General features: G+C 43.8%; 1 protein-coding gene across 4 annotated transcripts in view; it reads left to right on the forward strand.

Annotated features, from left to right (window-relative positions):
* RAB30 (RAB30, member RAS oncogene family) overlaps positions 1-16,112 on the forward strand; it is a 77,390-nt gene that overhangs the window by 58,546 nt on the left and 2,732 nt on the right. For all 4 annotated transcript variants that reach the window (XM_080687546.1, XM_080687547.1, XM_080687548.1 and 1 more), the window contains 3 exons: positions 4,947-5,047; positions 8,791-8,874; positions 14,640-14,823. In XM_080687546.1, the coding sequence (XP_080543672.1) occupies positions 4,955-5,047; positions 8,791-8,874; positions 14,640-14,823 (361 nt within the window). In that variant the 5' untranslated portion in view covers positions 4,947-4,954. The remainder of the gene's footprint in view (positions 1-4,946; positions 5,048-8,790; positions 8,875-14,639; positions 14,824-16,112) is intronic.

A 16,112-nucleotide genomic window follows, 5' to 3' on the forward strand; every position in this document is an offset into this window, starting at 1 on the left:
TATCTTTTTTAAACTCATTTTTTTCTTTCCTTCGTCTAATTTTCCTGTTTTGGACCTTATGCATATCTCCATTTATTTAGAGCTATTGTGGCGATCATGTCATTTGGGGTTTTGCTTGTTTATCTGAGTCATGATCCTGTGCCTGGTACTTGGTTACATGGATGAATGATGACGGAATTGTGGGCATGCTATGCAGGGAAAAGTCTGGGTCCAGCTCCTAAAAGAAACGTGAGCTCAGAGGTCACAGTGAGGAGCAGTGCTTGTATGATCTGGAATCAGTGTGTGAACCTATCAGTGTGGGGTGCTGCTTTCAGAGCGGGGAGATTCTAGAGCACTGTAGTTCACAGGGGCTGGGCTTCCATTCACCTGAGCCTCCGCCCTCATGACAGATAGAGCAGTGCTATTAATCACGAGGCAAGGGGCAGCAGCATCTACTTCAGAAGGAGTTGGGCTTTGGAGTTTGATGGGTCTAGGTTTGAATCTTGGTCCTAAGACTAACTAGTTGTATATGTTTAGCATAACCTCTCTGTGCCTCAGTTTCATCTTCTGAAAGCCAGGGATGATAATAGTCCCTACCTTATAGGGTTGTTGTGAGGCTTAAATGAGTGAATACCTGTAGAACAGAACCTGGCACATCATAAACATTGAGTGTCAGCTATCATCATCATCATCATCATCATCATCATCATCATCATCATCAATAGAATATACAGTTTCTAGAGTAGCACCTGGCCAGTGGCATGTCTTGGCAGGTGCTTGCTTCCCAGACAAGGTCTGACTTTGCTGCCCGTTTAGGGATGGGTGTAACTGACTGCTTCTGAATGGGTTTCCCTTCCTGGGAAGCTGCCTCATCACCTGGTGATTGGTGATACCTGAGCTGTTGCATTACTCACCAAGCAGAAGGGCTTCCTCAGAGTGCAGTTTCCAGAGAATTATGTGAGCTTTTCACTCAGCATTGTGTTTTCTATTAGAAAGAAAACAGTAACCACAGCAGGTAACCTGGAGTTTACAATCCAGCCTTAGCCTGCATTTTTAAAGATTCCAAACACTTTCCTCCCAGATGTTTATTTTTTTAAAAAAAACAACTCAATAGATGCTAACCGGTTTGGCTCAGTGGATAGAGCGTCGGCCTGCAGACTGAAGGGTCCCGGGTTCGATTCTGGTCAAGGGCATGTACCTTGGCTGTGGGCACATCCCCAGTGGGGGGTGTGCGGGAGGCAGCTGATCGATGTTTCTCTCTCATCAATGTTTCTAGCTCTCTATCCCCTCTCCCTTCCTCTCTGTAAAATATCAATAAAATATATTAAAAAAAAAAAACTCAATAGAGCATTAAAGTAATTTCTTATAGAAAGGAGAAGAGCCTTAATTTTTATTCTGTGGCTCACTCCAGGTGGTAACTACATGAGACTTGATGATGACCATGGACTTGGACCAGGTAACTCTTTGCCTTCCTTTCCTGAAGGTGCGTGATTTGGGCACTGTTAACCTTCTCTTAGGAGCCCTGTTCCTCAGGTTGTTATATTTGAACTAGAGGCCTGGTGCACAAAATTTGTGCATGGGGGGGGGGTCCCCTCAGCCCAGCCTGCACCCTCTCCAATCCAGGACCCCTCGGGGGATGTCTGACTGTCCCTGATCCTGGGGATCAGGCCTAAACCGGCAGTCAGACATCCCTCTCACAAGCAGGACTGCTGGCTCTTAATTTCTCACCTGCCTGCCTGTCTGATCACCCCTAACTGCCCGCCCCCCCTGCCAGCCTGATCATCCCTAACCACTTCTGCCTACCAGCCTGATCGCTCCTAACTACCCCCGCCCCCCCGCCAGCTTGGTTGCCCCTAACTGCCCCCCCCCCCCCCCCCCCCGCCGCTGGCCTGGTCGCCCCACGCAGCCTGCTGTTCAGTTGTTTGGTCATCCCTCACTAACCCCCCTGCTGGCCTGGTCACCCCACACAGCCTGCTGGTCATTACTGTTACTGTGATGGCATCCCAGGCAATTTGCATATCCCTCTATTATTAGTATAGATGCTGTTCTCTGGATTCTCTGCTTGTTTCTTTGACCTCTGCCAAAGATGGAGAAGTAAATGTGTGGCAAACAATCTAAGCTCAGACAAAGAATGCAGCCCCATCCTGTGTTCCCTGTTTATAGGCTCATGAAAGCAGTGAGCTGTGGTTCGTGGGTGGTCCACAGAGCCTCAAATCTTTCTGCTATGCTTGTGCTGTCTCTGTGTTTTCTTTTCTTTTCACTGTTAACAGCTTGAGTTTTAATGAACATACTCTGTCCCTGAGTTTTTATTCAGAGTTTGACCTTGATTCTTATTTAGATTACTACAGTGCGGTGGAAAAGAATTTTGAATTTGAAGCCACAAGAGAGAATGGAAATCACATGTTTCTTAAGTGCTTACCCTTCATCATTTAATGTGTCAGATCTTTCTTAAGCTCCTACTATGAGCCAGGTACTGTGAAAGGCACTACAGGGCAGTAGTTCAGGGAAATGAACCCAGGCTGTGTTAACAACTTAAGTGAGGTCTTAACAACTTTTTATTTACCTTCTCTTCTGCTTCAGTGTCCCCATTTGTCAAGTTAGGCTGCTAGTAGTGTCCACCAGATAGGATCGTTTGGAGGATGAAATGAATTAATAATATATAATAAAATGATGATGATGGGGACGGGTTGGGATCAGGACTGAACAACTTCGTTATTCTCATCCTGCTTATGGTCCTGAGTGTGTGTGTGCATGTGTGTGTGTGGCCGAGGTGCTGAGGCATGATGTTAGAGACAGATATATATGATTAAGTACCGTAAAGCATGATGAGTACTACTAAAGGAGAGGAGAAGGGTATTGTGGGAGCATATAGCAGGGTGCCCAGTCCCCCTCATAGGTCAGAGAAGCACACTAGAGAGAGCAATGTTTAATGTGAGATCTAAGGGAGGAATAAAAGTTACCTGGGCCGGGAGCAGTGAGGGGAAGTTGCATTCTATGTGGTGTTTAAGAAACTGAAGAAATCCAGTGAGCCTAGAGCATGGGCAGAGATGGTGCTGGTGATAATGAAGGCAGAAACCAGACCATGGAAAGTGTGTGAGTCACAGAGAGGATTTGGGGTGACTAAGAGCCAGATACTGTCCTTGGGCTTTTCATTAATTACTTCAAGCATCACAACTCTGTGGTATAGGTGTTACTAACCCCATTTTGCTGGTAGTGAAGTTAAGACTCTAAAAAATTTTCACTATCCTTCAAGGCAAGACTTAAAAGGCAGTATAGTAAAGGTGTGAACCTAGGTTTTTCTGGCTGCAATGCTAGAGTTCTTTTGATGACTTCAGGCTATCCTCTTAATTTCCTTTATCTTCCGTTTACTCACTCGTAAAGTAGGGAACATAAATAAATACCCGCCTCATAGACTTATGAAAACAAATGGAAATATACATAAGGTGCCAAGTACCTTGCCTGGCATATAGCAAGTACAATGACTTCTTATGGACCCAGGTTCTTAACAGAGAAATGTTTTCCTTTCATGGTCCCCTGAACTGAGACAGAACCCCATGAGCTGCCAGCTGCATTTGGCCTGGTTGTCAAGTCATCTTTCCAAGGACCAGTTGAAATTAAGATCCACAGAGAACACACCTTTGCATACAGGGAACCTACTCCTCTTGCTACCTGACAGGTGACAGTACAGTGGGCTCTGTTTCTGCCCCGCAACCCCGAGTCATTTGCTGCCCAGCTGGCTGAGGCTTCTCTAGCTCTCCAAGCATCCTTCCCCTCATGGCTTGCTGTCACCCTTTCCCTCCTCCTCCAGAGTCCACCGGGCTTGTTCTGCCTGCACCTTATGAAATGAGCTCTGCTACTGATTGGAATTGAATGGAACTTTGTTGTTGTTGTTTTTTTTTTAAAATATATTTTATTGATTTTTGCACAGAGAGAAAGGGAGAGGAATAGAGAATTAGAAACATCGATGAGAGAGAAACATTGATCAGCTGCCTCCTGCACACCCCCTACCGGGGATGTGCCCGCAACCAAGGTACATGCCCTTGACAGGAATCGAACCTGGGACCCTTGAGTCCACAGGCCGACGCTCTATCCACTGAGCCAAACCAGTTAGGGCAGAACTTTGTTGTTGTTGTTTAGCTTTTCTCATGTTGGTCTCGAGGGCAGAGATCTCTGTATGGTGATTAGCACAGTACCATCGTAGGTACTCAATGGACTACAATTATTTTCACTAGGATGGGGCTTTATGGATTCTAAGACTATATAAGTTGTTGTTTTTATAAATCTTCATAACATTCCCCTGAAGTAGAGCATATAGTATTCTTAGCACAGTTAGAGAAACGAAGGCCTATAACTTAAGCAATATGACCATTAATTAATTATTTCATTCTAGAGTAGCATTTACTAGGCATAACTCTGTCCCATAATCTAGGAAAATAGAGCTGAAAGATGTAAGCCCTTTCTCAAGGATGGGATAGACATCTGAACAAATAACTGTATATAGCAAGTGAAGTTTAGGACAGAGGAATGATGAAGGTTTTTAACTGATATTTGGGGAAGATCAGTGAGAAATTCAGAGAGAAAGAGATGGACTTCCCTTTGCCTTGCTGCCTTGCACCCTGACTTCTCTGCACATAGATCTGTAATCTCCTTTCCATGCGAAAACACATCTTATCACACGAGCGACCTGCGACCTGACTACTTGGAAGTATAAGGGTTACCAGGTGAAAGAGCATCTGTGTCATTTACTCTCCGTGGTCTGAGGTGGCTGGGGAAGAATAAAGTCCATCTATGACCAAACACCTGTGTTCCTCTCTCACCGGCAGAGTCACCAGAGGGGAGCATTAAATTGCTCTTCAAATGAGTCAGACGCGCTGTTCCTGAGGAGACAGGGCCGGCGCAGCTTCAGCTCTGTGGGCAAGTCTGACCAGGCCCCATCTCACTCTTGCCTGTGTTTGTTTGCCTTGCAGCTGTGTAAATGAGTATGGAAGATTATGATTTCCTGTTTAAAATTGTTTTAATTGGCAATGCTGGTGTGGGGAAGACGTGCCTAGTCCGACGATTCACTCAGGTAAGAGAACTCGGAAGTCCAGGATTGGCTTTCTCGGTGTGGCCTGTGGGGTTAGGAGAAATAACAGGACAGGTGACTGGCCCTGCGCCAGCCTCTTGGCTGCCAGTTATTAACTCGCCGTTTGAAAGAGCACCAGCTTTGCAGCCTAGGCTAGAGCTTTTAAACCACTTCAAGGAAGCATGGCTCTCTGGGTCACCACCACCCTCCCATGGTCTTGCTGCTTCTTTTAATGAAAAGGGGCAAGTAGTTTTGTTTTCAGTGTGCAGCATCAAAAATATATGATTAGGCCCTGGCCGGGTGGCTCAGTTGGTTGGAATATCATCCCATACACCAAAAGGTTTTGGATTTGATTCTTGGTCAGGGCACATACCTAGGTTGTGGGTTCAGTCCTCGGTCAGGGTGCGTATGGAAGGCAACTGATCAATGTTTCTCTTTCACATTGATCTCTCTCTCTCTCTCTCTCTTTCTCTCTCTCCCCCTCCCTCCCTCCCTCCTTCCCTCTCTTCCTTTCTCTCAAAGCAATAAACATATCCCTAGGTGAGGATTTAAAAAACAAATTATTAGATTAATAAATAGATTATTAATAATAATCCAAAGGAGGAAACAAATGAATCTGGATATCAAATTAAACCTAAATATTAATTTTAAAAAAATCTTTATTGCCCTAACTGGTTTGGCTCAGTGGATAGAGCGTCGGCCTGCAGACTGAAGGGTCCCAGGTTCGATTCCGGTCAAGGGCATGTACCTTGATTGCGGGCACATCCCCAGGGGGGAGTGTGCAGGAGCCAGCTGATTGATGTTTCTCTCTCATCAATGTTTCTAACTCTCTATCCCTCTCCCTTCCTCTCTGTAAAAAAATCAATAAAATATATTTTTAAAAAAATCTTTATTGTTGAGAGGATTACAGATGTCCTCTTTCCCCCTCCATTGCCTCCCTCCATCCAGTTCCCACCCTGTCCTAGGCCTTCACCACCCTATAGTCTGTGCCCATAGGTAATGCATATATGCATATAAGATCTTTGGTTAATGTCTTCCCACCCCCTTCTCCCTGCTTCCTTCCATCCATCTGTCCCATGTTTCCATGCCTCTGATTCTATGTTATTCATCAGTTTATTTTGTTGATTAGATTTCTTGTTTGTTTATTTTGATTTTTATATTCAGTTGTTGAAACTCAAATACAAATTAAACCAATCAGATTGCATTCTCAAGTCCCCCAGAAAATGGAGGGAATTGTTTTGGTTCAGAACCAAATATGCTAATTTTTCTAGATCTGTTAAATGGAATGAATTGAGAACAGTGAAGGACTACTTGAACTAAATAAAATCTCCGCTCTGGGTTGAGTCTTTATCTTATGATCTAAGTACAAATTTCCTTTGGGGCTGCCCTTTTGAGAATTATTGCCAGAAATTATATACTTGTTTTTATACAGAAATGGTGGGAAATCGTTCTGAGGTTGACCTTCTTTTGTGTTTTTCCAGAAAAGATATGAATGGTATCCCTTTTGGGATTATCATACATGCATCTTGCATTTTTCATAAAGTGCTAGTTGGAAAAGTTGAGACTAGCTCTTTTATCTGAGGCATAGAGCAAGCTGGTGCAGTAGAAAGGACATTGCCTTGAGAGTCAGGACACAGGTCCTAGTGCCAGCTCTGCCCTTGGTTCATCTCTGAGCTTGGGTAGGTTACCCACCACCTGCTTTCCTGATGGATATGAGGGGCCTGGTGATCTTCAAGGCCCCTCACAGCAATAACAGTGTGTGGTTCTGGGGAAACCTGGAGAGGCAGATTGGATAAGACAAACAGCATTGGGACAGAGAGTCACCTTTGGAAATGTCAGGGTTTTCCCCATTACAAGGAACACAGTAGGTCTTGTGCTTTTTGCTAAGTCTCAGCCTTGTGAGATCAAAAGTAACAAGCTCAGTCAAAACCACTGGGGCGTCATATTGGAAACTCCAACTGGTTTTACTTCCACCCAACATTAGCAGTCTTTCCTGCTTTTGGCAGGAGGACAAGACTGCAGAAATGTAGAGAAGTTTTCAGTCATTCCTTTGACCATCTCTTACTGCCAAAAGATCCTTTAAAGAGCCCACTCCTCTCATTTTATGGGTGAAAACCTCAGGTCTAGAGGGGTGAAATGACTTCTTAGTATCACATATCAATGTTGGTGGCAAAGCTAGTATTAGACCTAGGTCTCCTGGTGCTCAGCCTGATCATTTTTATCTTCTGTATGTTCTAACCTCTGAAACTATAGGCATCTTGCGTTTCTTTTTAAAAGCATAACCCTTGTCATTAGAGGTAAAAAACACTTCCACGTTTGAACAGATTTTTACCAGTAAGCACATCACCCCTTATTTTTCATTTCTGTGTACTTTTTACCCCTCCCAGTCCCTTAGCTCCCCCTAAAGTTCATATTTCATAGACAGGATTATGTGTGGTTTTGTTATTTAGTAGACAGTTAAAATGGATTGGATTCAGCTGTTTCTGAGGCAGGAGGAGTTGGGGAGCAAAGTGAGGGGAGAAGACATTGGAAAGGATTTGTTTTATTTTGTGGCATTTGTTAGCCTGCAAAACAGCTGGAGCTGTACACTTGAAGCTTGGCAGCCTCGTGTTTGAGCCAAACCAAAATAGAAGAAAATTGATTCAATATTTGTAAGTAAAGTTATGAATGCTTATGTTTACATCTTTTGCAGACATGCAATGGAACATTTTCTGTTGTTTTGAAGCTCAGTCTTTTAAGATTAAACATTAATTAAAGATTTCTCTTGTTAAGGAATGGATTTAATTAAAGATGGCCCAATCTTAGCTGTCAGAGCCAATAAAAGCCTTTTTACTTTAATTTCTGGAAATTCTGGAATGTAAGTGACGAGGGAAGAGAAACTAGGTGAAGTGTTCTTTCTTGATAGAACTTCCTCCCTAAGCTTACAGGAAACATTATGTAACAGTCAATTACATTACACATGTGATTTTGACAGAATCTAGTGTAGCTTCCAGTTTGAGATAAACCATTTTTTGTTTTGAAATGCTTACATCAATCTCAAACTCACTGGATTTGAGGCCCGGATTGGGTAATTAGTTTGCCGCTACTGGTCTTTCTCCCTGAACGACTGGTTTCTTCAGTTATCTTCCCAGTATCATTGGCCCTGATCTCATGTAATAATATAGTTATCACCCTAAGGGCAGGGGGAAATCCAAAAGCTTCATCATCTTGTTCATTTTTCTCATACTGCGCTGCTGTTGTTTCTCAGATTGTTGTCCACTCCCATGAATGTCCATGCCCTAGATTGAGGACTAGTTTGAATCTTCCTTGATTTTACCTCTTTTAGAGAACCCACCCATTTTGCCTTCCCCCTATCAATCTTTGTCTCATCCTGGTGGCTCAATGCAACTCAGTCTTAGCCTTGTCTGATTTTTTTGTTTCATTGTTTTGAAACCAGATCCCCACCTCTGCCCTTTCCCAATTCTCTCCCTTCATCCTCTGTCTTCTTCTCCCTTATTTGTCCCCCTTTCCATTTCTTTCTTTTTCTTTCAGAATTTCTCTCTCCCTTTTCCTCCCTCTTTTCTCTTTCCTTCAAAACATACATACATGCGAAGTTAAATGAAACAGGACTCTCGGGACACTAACTAGGGTTCTTTTTTCTACTGGTTAACTCAGCCAAAGGAAGGGACTGGTGGTGGGGGACGTGGGAACATTTTCTGTAATTATAAGATTTGCTTAATTATTATTTTCCATTATTTCTTCTTTAGGGTCTTTTCCCCCCAGGTCAAGGAGCCACAATTGGAGTTGATTTTATGATTAAGACAGTGGAGATTAATGGTGAAAAAGTAAAGGTAAGATGCTAAGTGTTCAATAGGCTTTTATTGTGCTATGTGAAAGGAAATGGTGTTTTCATAACATTTGTCATATCTCCTAATTGAAACCCTCACTGAAAATAATATACTCAGTCACGGCAGCTTATTTCTCAACAGAACTCATTCCCTTTATGGGAGCAGAAGGGGGCTGTAGATGATGCATTTACAGATGGGAAGACAGAGAAAAAGGGCTAAGGCAAGTTTGTCCTGTCTTTGTCACGTCAGAGGTGATGCTAAAAACAAGGCAGACATTTCTTGTTGGGATCTCTCTCCTGAGTTGGGCCAGGAGGTGGTGCTACCTTTTCTGAATAGCAACCTCATGAAGAGCCAGTGGATTCCTACACTGGTTATGGGTCATTCAGTCACATGGATCATTTACTGTCTCCCATCATCCCCCTGTTCCTAGCAAAGGGGAGATACTTTGAGAGGTTCAGGAGGGATGCATGACCTCTCCCTTCCCCTTTGTGGCCTGTGGATAGTTCGGTACCTGTAAGAACTATGGTGTCAACAACAGGAGAAGGGAGATGGTGCCTATCAAGTGCCCAGTATGTGTCAGTCCCTTTGCTAGGTGATTCTGCATGTGTCGTCCTATTTGACTTAATCTTTACTATAACTGTTGTGAGGCAAATACAGTAAATTATCTTCATTTTATAGGTTCCAGAGAGGTTGAGTGGCTTATTTATCTGTGGCTTCACAGTTAGGAAGGGAGGTGGGAGATAGGCAGGATCTGAATCACCCCACTGCCTCCATGGGGTCTCCCCTGCCATGAAAGAAGAGGGGAAGGAAGGCAGAATAAGCTTGTCACCTTGGAGCAAGGAAATAAAGAAGGTGATGGAAAGGTTGAAATGAGATTAATCACATGGAAGGAGGGTAGAAAGACTTGCTCCTTAGAGTTAGTGAAATTCCACTGTCAGGTCTTTCAGAGCTGAGGCCCATGGAAAGATTCCACGGCCCTGGCAGTAGCTGCACAGTGAAAACCGTGGCATCAGCCCAGCTAGATCCCAACCCAAGCACTCCAAGTCTGAGTCCCCGTCATTTGCATCCTTCTCCCGTATACACCTGCATTCCTGCCCTCAAATGCTTGGGGAAGGACAGAGAAGCTCCAGGGTGCTCCTGCAGCGTTCCAGAGACACACAGAGGAGTGTTAGGATGAGGCTCCTAAGTGGGGGACAGAAGCTCTCCAGTGTCTTGTCCAGCAGTGACTCTACCAAGTGGCTCCTTACTGCAGACATTTACACCAAATACATTAGTGATGGAGAGCTGGGGCTCTGGAAAACAGAAACGGTACGAAATCCACGAGTGGCAGGGCAGGACCAGAACCGAGGTTTCTCTCCTGACTTCTCATCACCCCCCATGCTCCTCTACAAGTCTCATTCTTCCTAAAATGGCTCCCAGGATTGAAGACAGAAAATAAAAAAGTTTTAGAAAGATTCTTACCATTATTAAGTGCCAAGCCAATAAAGGCAAAACTGAGGAAGAGGCCCTTTCCTTAAGGTGCTCTGCATTAATGAAGGTGACCTTGCACAGAAAATATAACTAAAGCATACAGAATCTTTTTTAGTCTAGCATAAGTAAACTAGAGGCCCGGTGCATGAAAATTCTTACACTGGGGGTGGGGGGCTGTCCCTCAGCTCGGCCTGCACCCTCTCACAGTCCAGGAGTCCTCAGGGGATGTCTTACTGATGGCTTACACTGCTCCCTGGGGAGCAGGCCTAAGTCGCAGTCTGGCCTCCCTCTGTGGGAGGCAACCTGGCAGGCCGATCAGGATCAGGGGACGGCGCCGCCCCTATCACCCCACCGCAGCCGTGCTGGTGGCCTCCCTCTGCGGGAGGCGACTGGGCGGGCCCCCCAATCTCCCATCTGCCACAACTGGTTGCTGCTGCCTCCTCCCCCCCAATCGCTGTTCCCTCATTCTGCCTGCTGGCAAGTGCCTTGGCTGGCCTGGCGCAGCCTGCTTGCTGCCCCTGCCCCTGCCGACTAGTCGTTCTGCCGTTCAGTCAATTTGCATATTGTGCTTTTATTATATAGAATGCATAATAAGTGAAACTCTAAGCTAGTCTACCACATTTTAACTTTAGGAGATTAATTATAGTAATAGACTCCCCCCCTCCTCTAATCAGGTGTATTTTGCATAGAAAGGAAAGTCTTGAAAGCATGCACATGTATTTGTTTATCTGACCACCCATCTATCCATTTATTTATCCATCCTCTGTTATAGTAAACTAGACGCCCGGTGCACGAAATTCGTGCACGAGGCGGGGGGGTGTCCCTCAGCCCAGCATGCACCCTCTCCAATCTGGGACCCCTCGAGGGATGTCCAACTGCCCGTTTAGGCCCGATCCTACCTAAACGGGTGAGTCAGACATCCCTCTCACAATCCAGGACTTCTGGCTCCCAACTGCTCACCTGCCTGCCTTCCTGATTGCCCCTAACCGCTTCTACCTGCCAGCCTGATCACCCCTTAACCACCCCCCTGCCAGCCTGATTGATGCCTAACTGCTCCCCTGCCAGCCTGGTTGCTCCTAACTGTCCTCCCTTGCAGGCCTGGTCACCCCTAACTGCCCTCCCCTGCAGGCCTGGTCACCCCTAACTGCCCTCCCCTGCAGGTCTGGTCACCCCTAACTGCCTTCCCCTGCAGGCCTGGTCCCCCCAAACTGCTCTCCCCTGCAGGCCTGGGTCCCCCACAACTGCCTTTCTCTGCAGGCCTGGTTGCCCCCAACTTCTCTCCTCTGCTGGCCTGGTCCCTCCCAACTGCCCTCCCCTGCTGGCCATCTTGTGGTGGCCATCTTGTGTCCACATGGGGGCAGCCATCTTGTGTGTTGGAGTGACAATCAATTTGCATATTACTCTTTTATTAGGGTGCTTTGTTCCAAGCACTGTATTAGGTAAAGCACCTTGCTCCCTAGTGACTTACTATCATCTAGCTCAAACATTTTATCTATGAAAACATCTTTAATACCCTACACAAAATTAACCCTTCCTTTGTGATTCCACAATCCTTTTTCACTAGCGATTACTCAAATGTGTCCACTGTGTACCATGTACTGTGTTAGGAAGGCACTGGGGTGTAAAGTCAGAGACAGTCCTTGCCCTTAAAGAACTCAGTCTAGTAAGGAGACACACTAGTAAACCAATGATTGCAGTAGGTTATGTGATGGTGAGGCAACAGAGGTGTAAGCAGTGTAAAGAAGAGAGCACATGAACAGCTTGGCCCCATGCCGGAGGTGAGAGTGGTTAGCCCATGGCTGTGGCAATGAGAACAGATTGGCATGAGACTAACGCTAGGAGGCACTTTTTCCTGCTGGTGCCTCTTTAAAAGGACAGCTCATATTTTATTATGGTTAGTTAATATTGTGTTTATCTTTCCTACAGACTGTGAGCTCTTTGAGATCAGGGGTTGTGTTTTATTCATCTTTGTATTTTCCCAGTGCTTAGTACAGTGCTCTGCACATATTAATGAGCTATAAATGCTGAGAAGGAGCAAATGAATTGCAGAGAGAGTGGTGAAACTGAGCTAAAAGATAAAGGCAATTGAATATGGATAGCCTCAAGAATCAACTGTAAGGCTAGAAATGGGTAGCCTTCTATGAGAAAGCATCTTGGCAAGGTAATGCAATTACACTTTCAGGAAATATTTCAATGGCTTTAATCCTTGAGGCTGTTCTCAAGATGCGCCAGTCATGAGAACACACTGCTTTCTAATGACAGTGTTAAATTCCATCACAAGTGTTTTTAGAGGCTCAGTGAGTCACTAAAACAATAGTCTGTTGTTCTAAGATCCTAGCAGAGGGGAACAATGTCTGTATGTTCGGGGCAGGGGAGAAATAACCTTTGTCCCGGCAAAAGCCAGAACATCTGTATGGTCGCCTTCAGCGTGCACACACTTTCATGTACACCATCAAAGAGCAGCTGTAACTCCAAATCAGAGAGCCTTTGTACCACTGATTGGGCTACCGGCCACTCTGTTTCCTGGACTAAACTGGTGTGAGCAGTAGGTTACCCCGCCTGCCTTGTCCTCTCTGGATGCCGATGCCCATGTAAATTAGTCTCTGGGAGCAAATAGCACAGTGGCATGAAGTGAGTCCTCACTGGGAACGAGAAGGCCTGCAATCTGAGTCCCAGCTTTGTGAGTAATCATTAGGAGGTGGAGTTTCCTGTTCATGAAGGGGAGGCATAAACCTGCCGAACATTGCTGTGAGGATTAGGCCAGACCATTGATAAATATTTGAACACCCTATTATTTGCCAGACACACTGTTTGGTGCAGGGAAAACTGTGAGTGAAATAGACCCTGATTTCTCCCTCGTGGAGCTTTCAGTTTAGTGAGGCAGACACCTGATAAACAAATTATTACAGATAAGTGAATGGTTCAAATGTGTCAGGTGCTGTGAGAATTATAGGGTGGGTTGCAGGAGAGAATATGGGACTGGGGCTGGGACTGGGGAGCCTGCCTCATATGAGGGTGCCAGAGGCCTTCTCTGAGGAAATGATGTTCTGTTTATAGGGGGTGAAATTGCATTTCTCGACGTGTGAAATTTATGCAATTAGAAGGGAAGACTATCATTGTTATTTCTCAAGGTCTTCTGATTTGTTCTGACTCAGCGGTCTCTCTGGAGGATAGTTGTCTTTCAGTATCTTCTGTTCTGTGCAGGGAAATTCGGGGAGAAGTGAGAAGCATTTTGCCTTTCTTTTTTGGTTATTTTATTAGGCCATAGAACTGATAGATGACTTCAGAAAATGTGCACTTTTATTAACCTCTTTTTATAAAGAAACTGCTGAAGCCTAAAGAGACTAAGTGACTTGGTCAAGGTCACAGAGCTTAAAAGTGGTAGAAGAAAATTATCATTTTTGTCTGCCGTGGCACCCACCATTCCTGTTTTCATGAACAAAGATAATACCTTAATACATTCACTTGAACTCTGAACTGGAAAAGATGGTGAAGTTGGATTTTCTCCCTCTCCAATTGCTGACTGAATGACACCTCTCCCTGTATCCTGACTCTTAAATATTGCATTGTGATTAAGAGCAGGGACTCTGGGACCAAACTGCCAGGCGGAATTGGCTCTGGAACACACTGGCTGTGAGATGTTGAGCAAGTTAATTAATGTCTTTGTGCCTCATGTGAGCATTGGATACAGTTAAAGTACCTACCTCATAGTCATTGTGAGGATTAAGTGAGCTATTACATGTAAAGTGCTTGGAATGGAGCTTGACACATAATAAATGCTTGTAGACACAGACAACAGTGTGGTGATAGCCAACAGGGGCGGAGGTAGGTGGGGGAGGGCAAAAGGGTGGCGGGAAATGGAGATGGAAAGAGACTTTGCTTGGGTGATGGGCGCATGATGCATTGTGCAGATGATACTTTGTTGAACGGTACACTTGAAACCTGTATGCTTTCATGAACCAATGTTACTCCAATAAACTCAATAAAAAAGAAAAGGGAAAAAAAGAATAAAGGGGAAACTTTTAAATAATCTAACAAAGAAAACACACACACACACACACACACACACACACACACACACACACACAAAACAACAAAAAACCAAAGCAAGCCCCTATCCCTAACCAGACACACACAACAGATTAAAAAAAGAAAAAGATTAAGTGCTTTTTTTCTTAGGGCCGAAAATAACAATGAAATTATTTAGGTGAAGGTGTTTCCACTTCTAAATAAAAGTCAAGCAATGCTTTTTTTCTTTTCTGCTTCTCCAACCTGATCCTTCTTGTATGCCTTTACAGCTTCAGATTTGGGACACAGCAGGTCAAGAGAGATTTCGGTCCATTACTCAGAGTTATTACCGAAGCGCCAATGCCTTGATCCTCACCTATGACATAACCTGTGAGGAATCCTTCCGTTGCCTTCCTGAGTGGCTGCGGGAAATAGAACAATATGCCAGCAACAAGGTCATCACTGTGCTAGTGGGTAAGTAAGGACTAATGAGGAAGGAAATTTATTTTTGGGCATCAGAGAATGTATAATCACATAAAGCACTGGTACCTTCCAAGAATATAATCTACAGCTATATAATTCAAGCAGTCAGACAGCATTCAGTTCTGCAATTGAAGAGAAAATTAAATAAGTCCTATCCCATGGTGATGGTTTAGAAAAGTAAAGTAGAAAATACTGCTGATTGATTTTTCTATCAATGTAGGCTCTAGGGAAGAAGATAGACTGCCATGAAATTATGTGGGCTGATAAACATTATTTTAAATCTAATTACGAGATCATGAAACTGCTGGTCTAAAAGTAAAATATATCTCTTAAGTTGATAAGGAATTCATTATTGAAGCAATTGTTTTTTGCCTAAAAAATGGACATTGGCTAATTTTGTCCCTTCTTGCACTTATGCTGACTTGAGAAATTCTTAATTTTCAGAAAGAATCTACTAAGGGAAATTCTGCAGTTTATTTCATTTTGTAGGAAAGTAAACCTCTGTTTAGCATGGGGGGAAAACAAAAAACAACCCATGATTTTCTATGGTAACAAATACATCCAGTAAGCCCAGGCCGGTTGAGCAATGGTTAGAGCACTGGCCTGCAGACCAAAGGGTCTGGGGTTCAATTCCCAGTCAAGGGCACCTATTTCAATTGCAGGTAAATTGTTGGAAAGATAAAATACACTATGAATTATTCATGTGGATACTTCCATTTAAAATTTAGAACTTCAGAAATTTTACTTAACCTTGTTAATCTTATATCTGTATTTACTTTTCCTCATGCCAAAAATCCCTGTCCCAGTGACACTTGCATAATCACTCATTTGCTTTATCCCCAACAAACATTCATAGCAGCCTCAGAATAACAATGCCTGTACTACCACTGACAAGATGATTACTGCAAGAATTTAAGATTTCTTTCCTTCAATTCTTTTTGTTCTTGGGGTATATGTGACTAGGCATGCATAAATTACGGTCTCTTAAACTCACATGAAATCGTTTCTCTGTGTGGTTATGCTGCTTCAGGATGAACAGGCTCACTTGTTTAATTTTGCTTTCAATTTTAGGAATTGCTTTTTAAATTTAATTCCATATTAATTGTATAGTTATAATTAATTACATAATTATGTAAAACATTTATAAAATTCTGAAGTCAAATCTATAAAATAAGGTATATTTAGAGAGTTCTAGTTTCTATCCCTCCCTACCCCTTTTTAAAAAAATATATTTTTTTTATTTATTTCAGAGAAGAAGGGAGAGGGAGAGAGAGATAGAA

This window comes from Plecotus auritus (genome assembly GCF_963455305.1).
Source record: "Plecotus auritus genome assembly, chromosome: 9".
NCBI classification, from domain to species: domain Eukaryota; kingdom Metazoa; phylum Chordata; class Mammalia; order Chiroptera; family Vespertilionidae; genus Plecotus; species Plecotus auritus.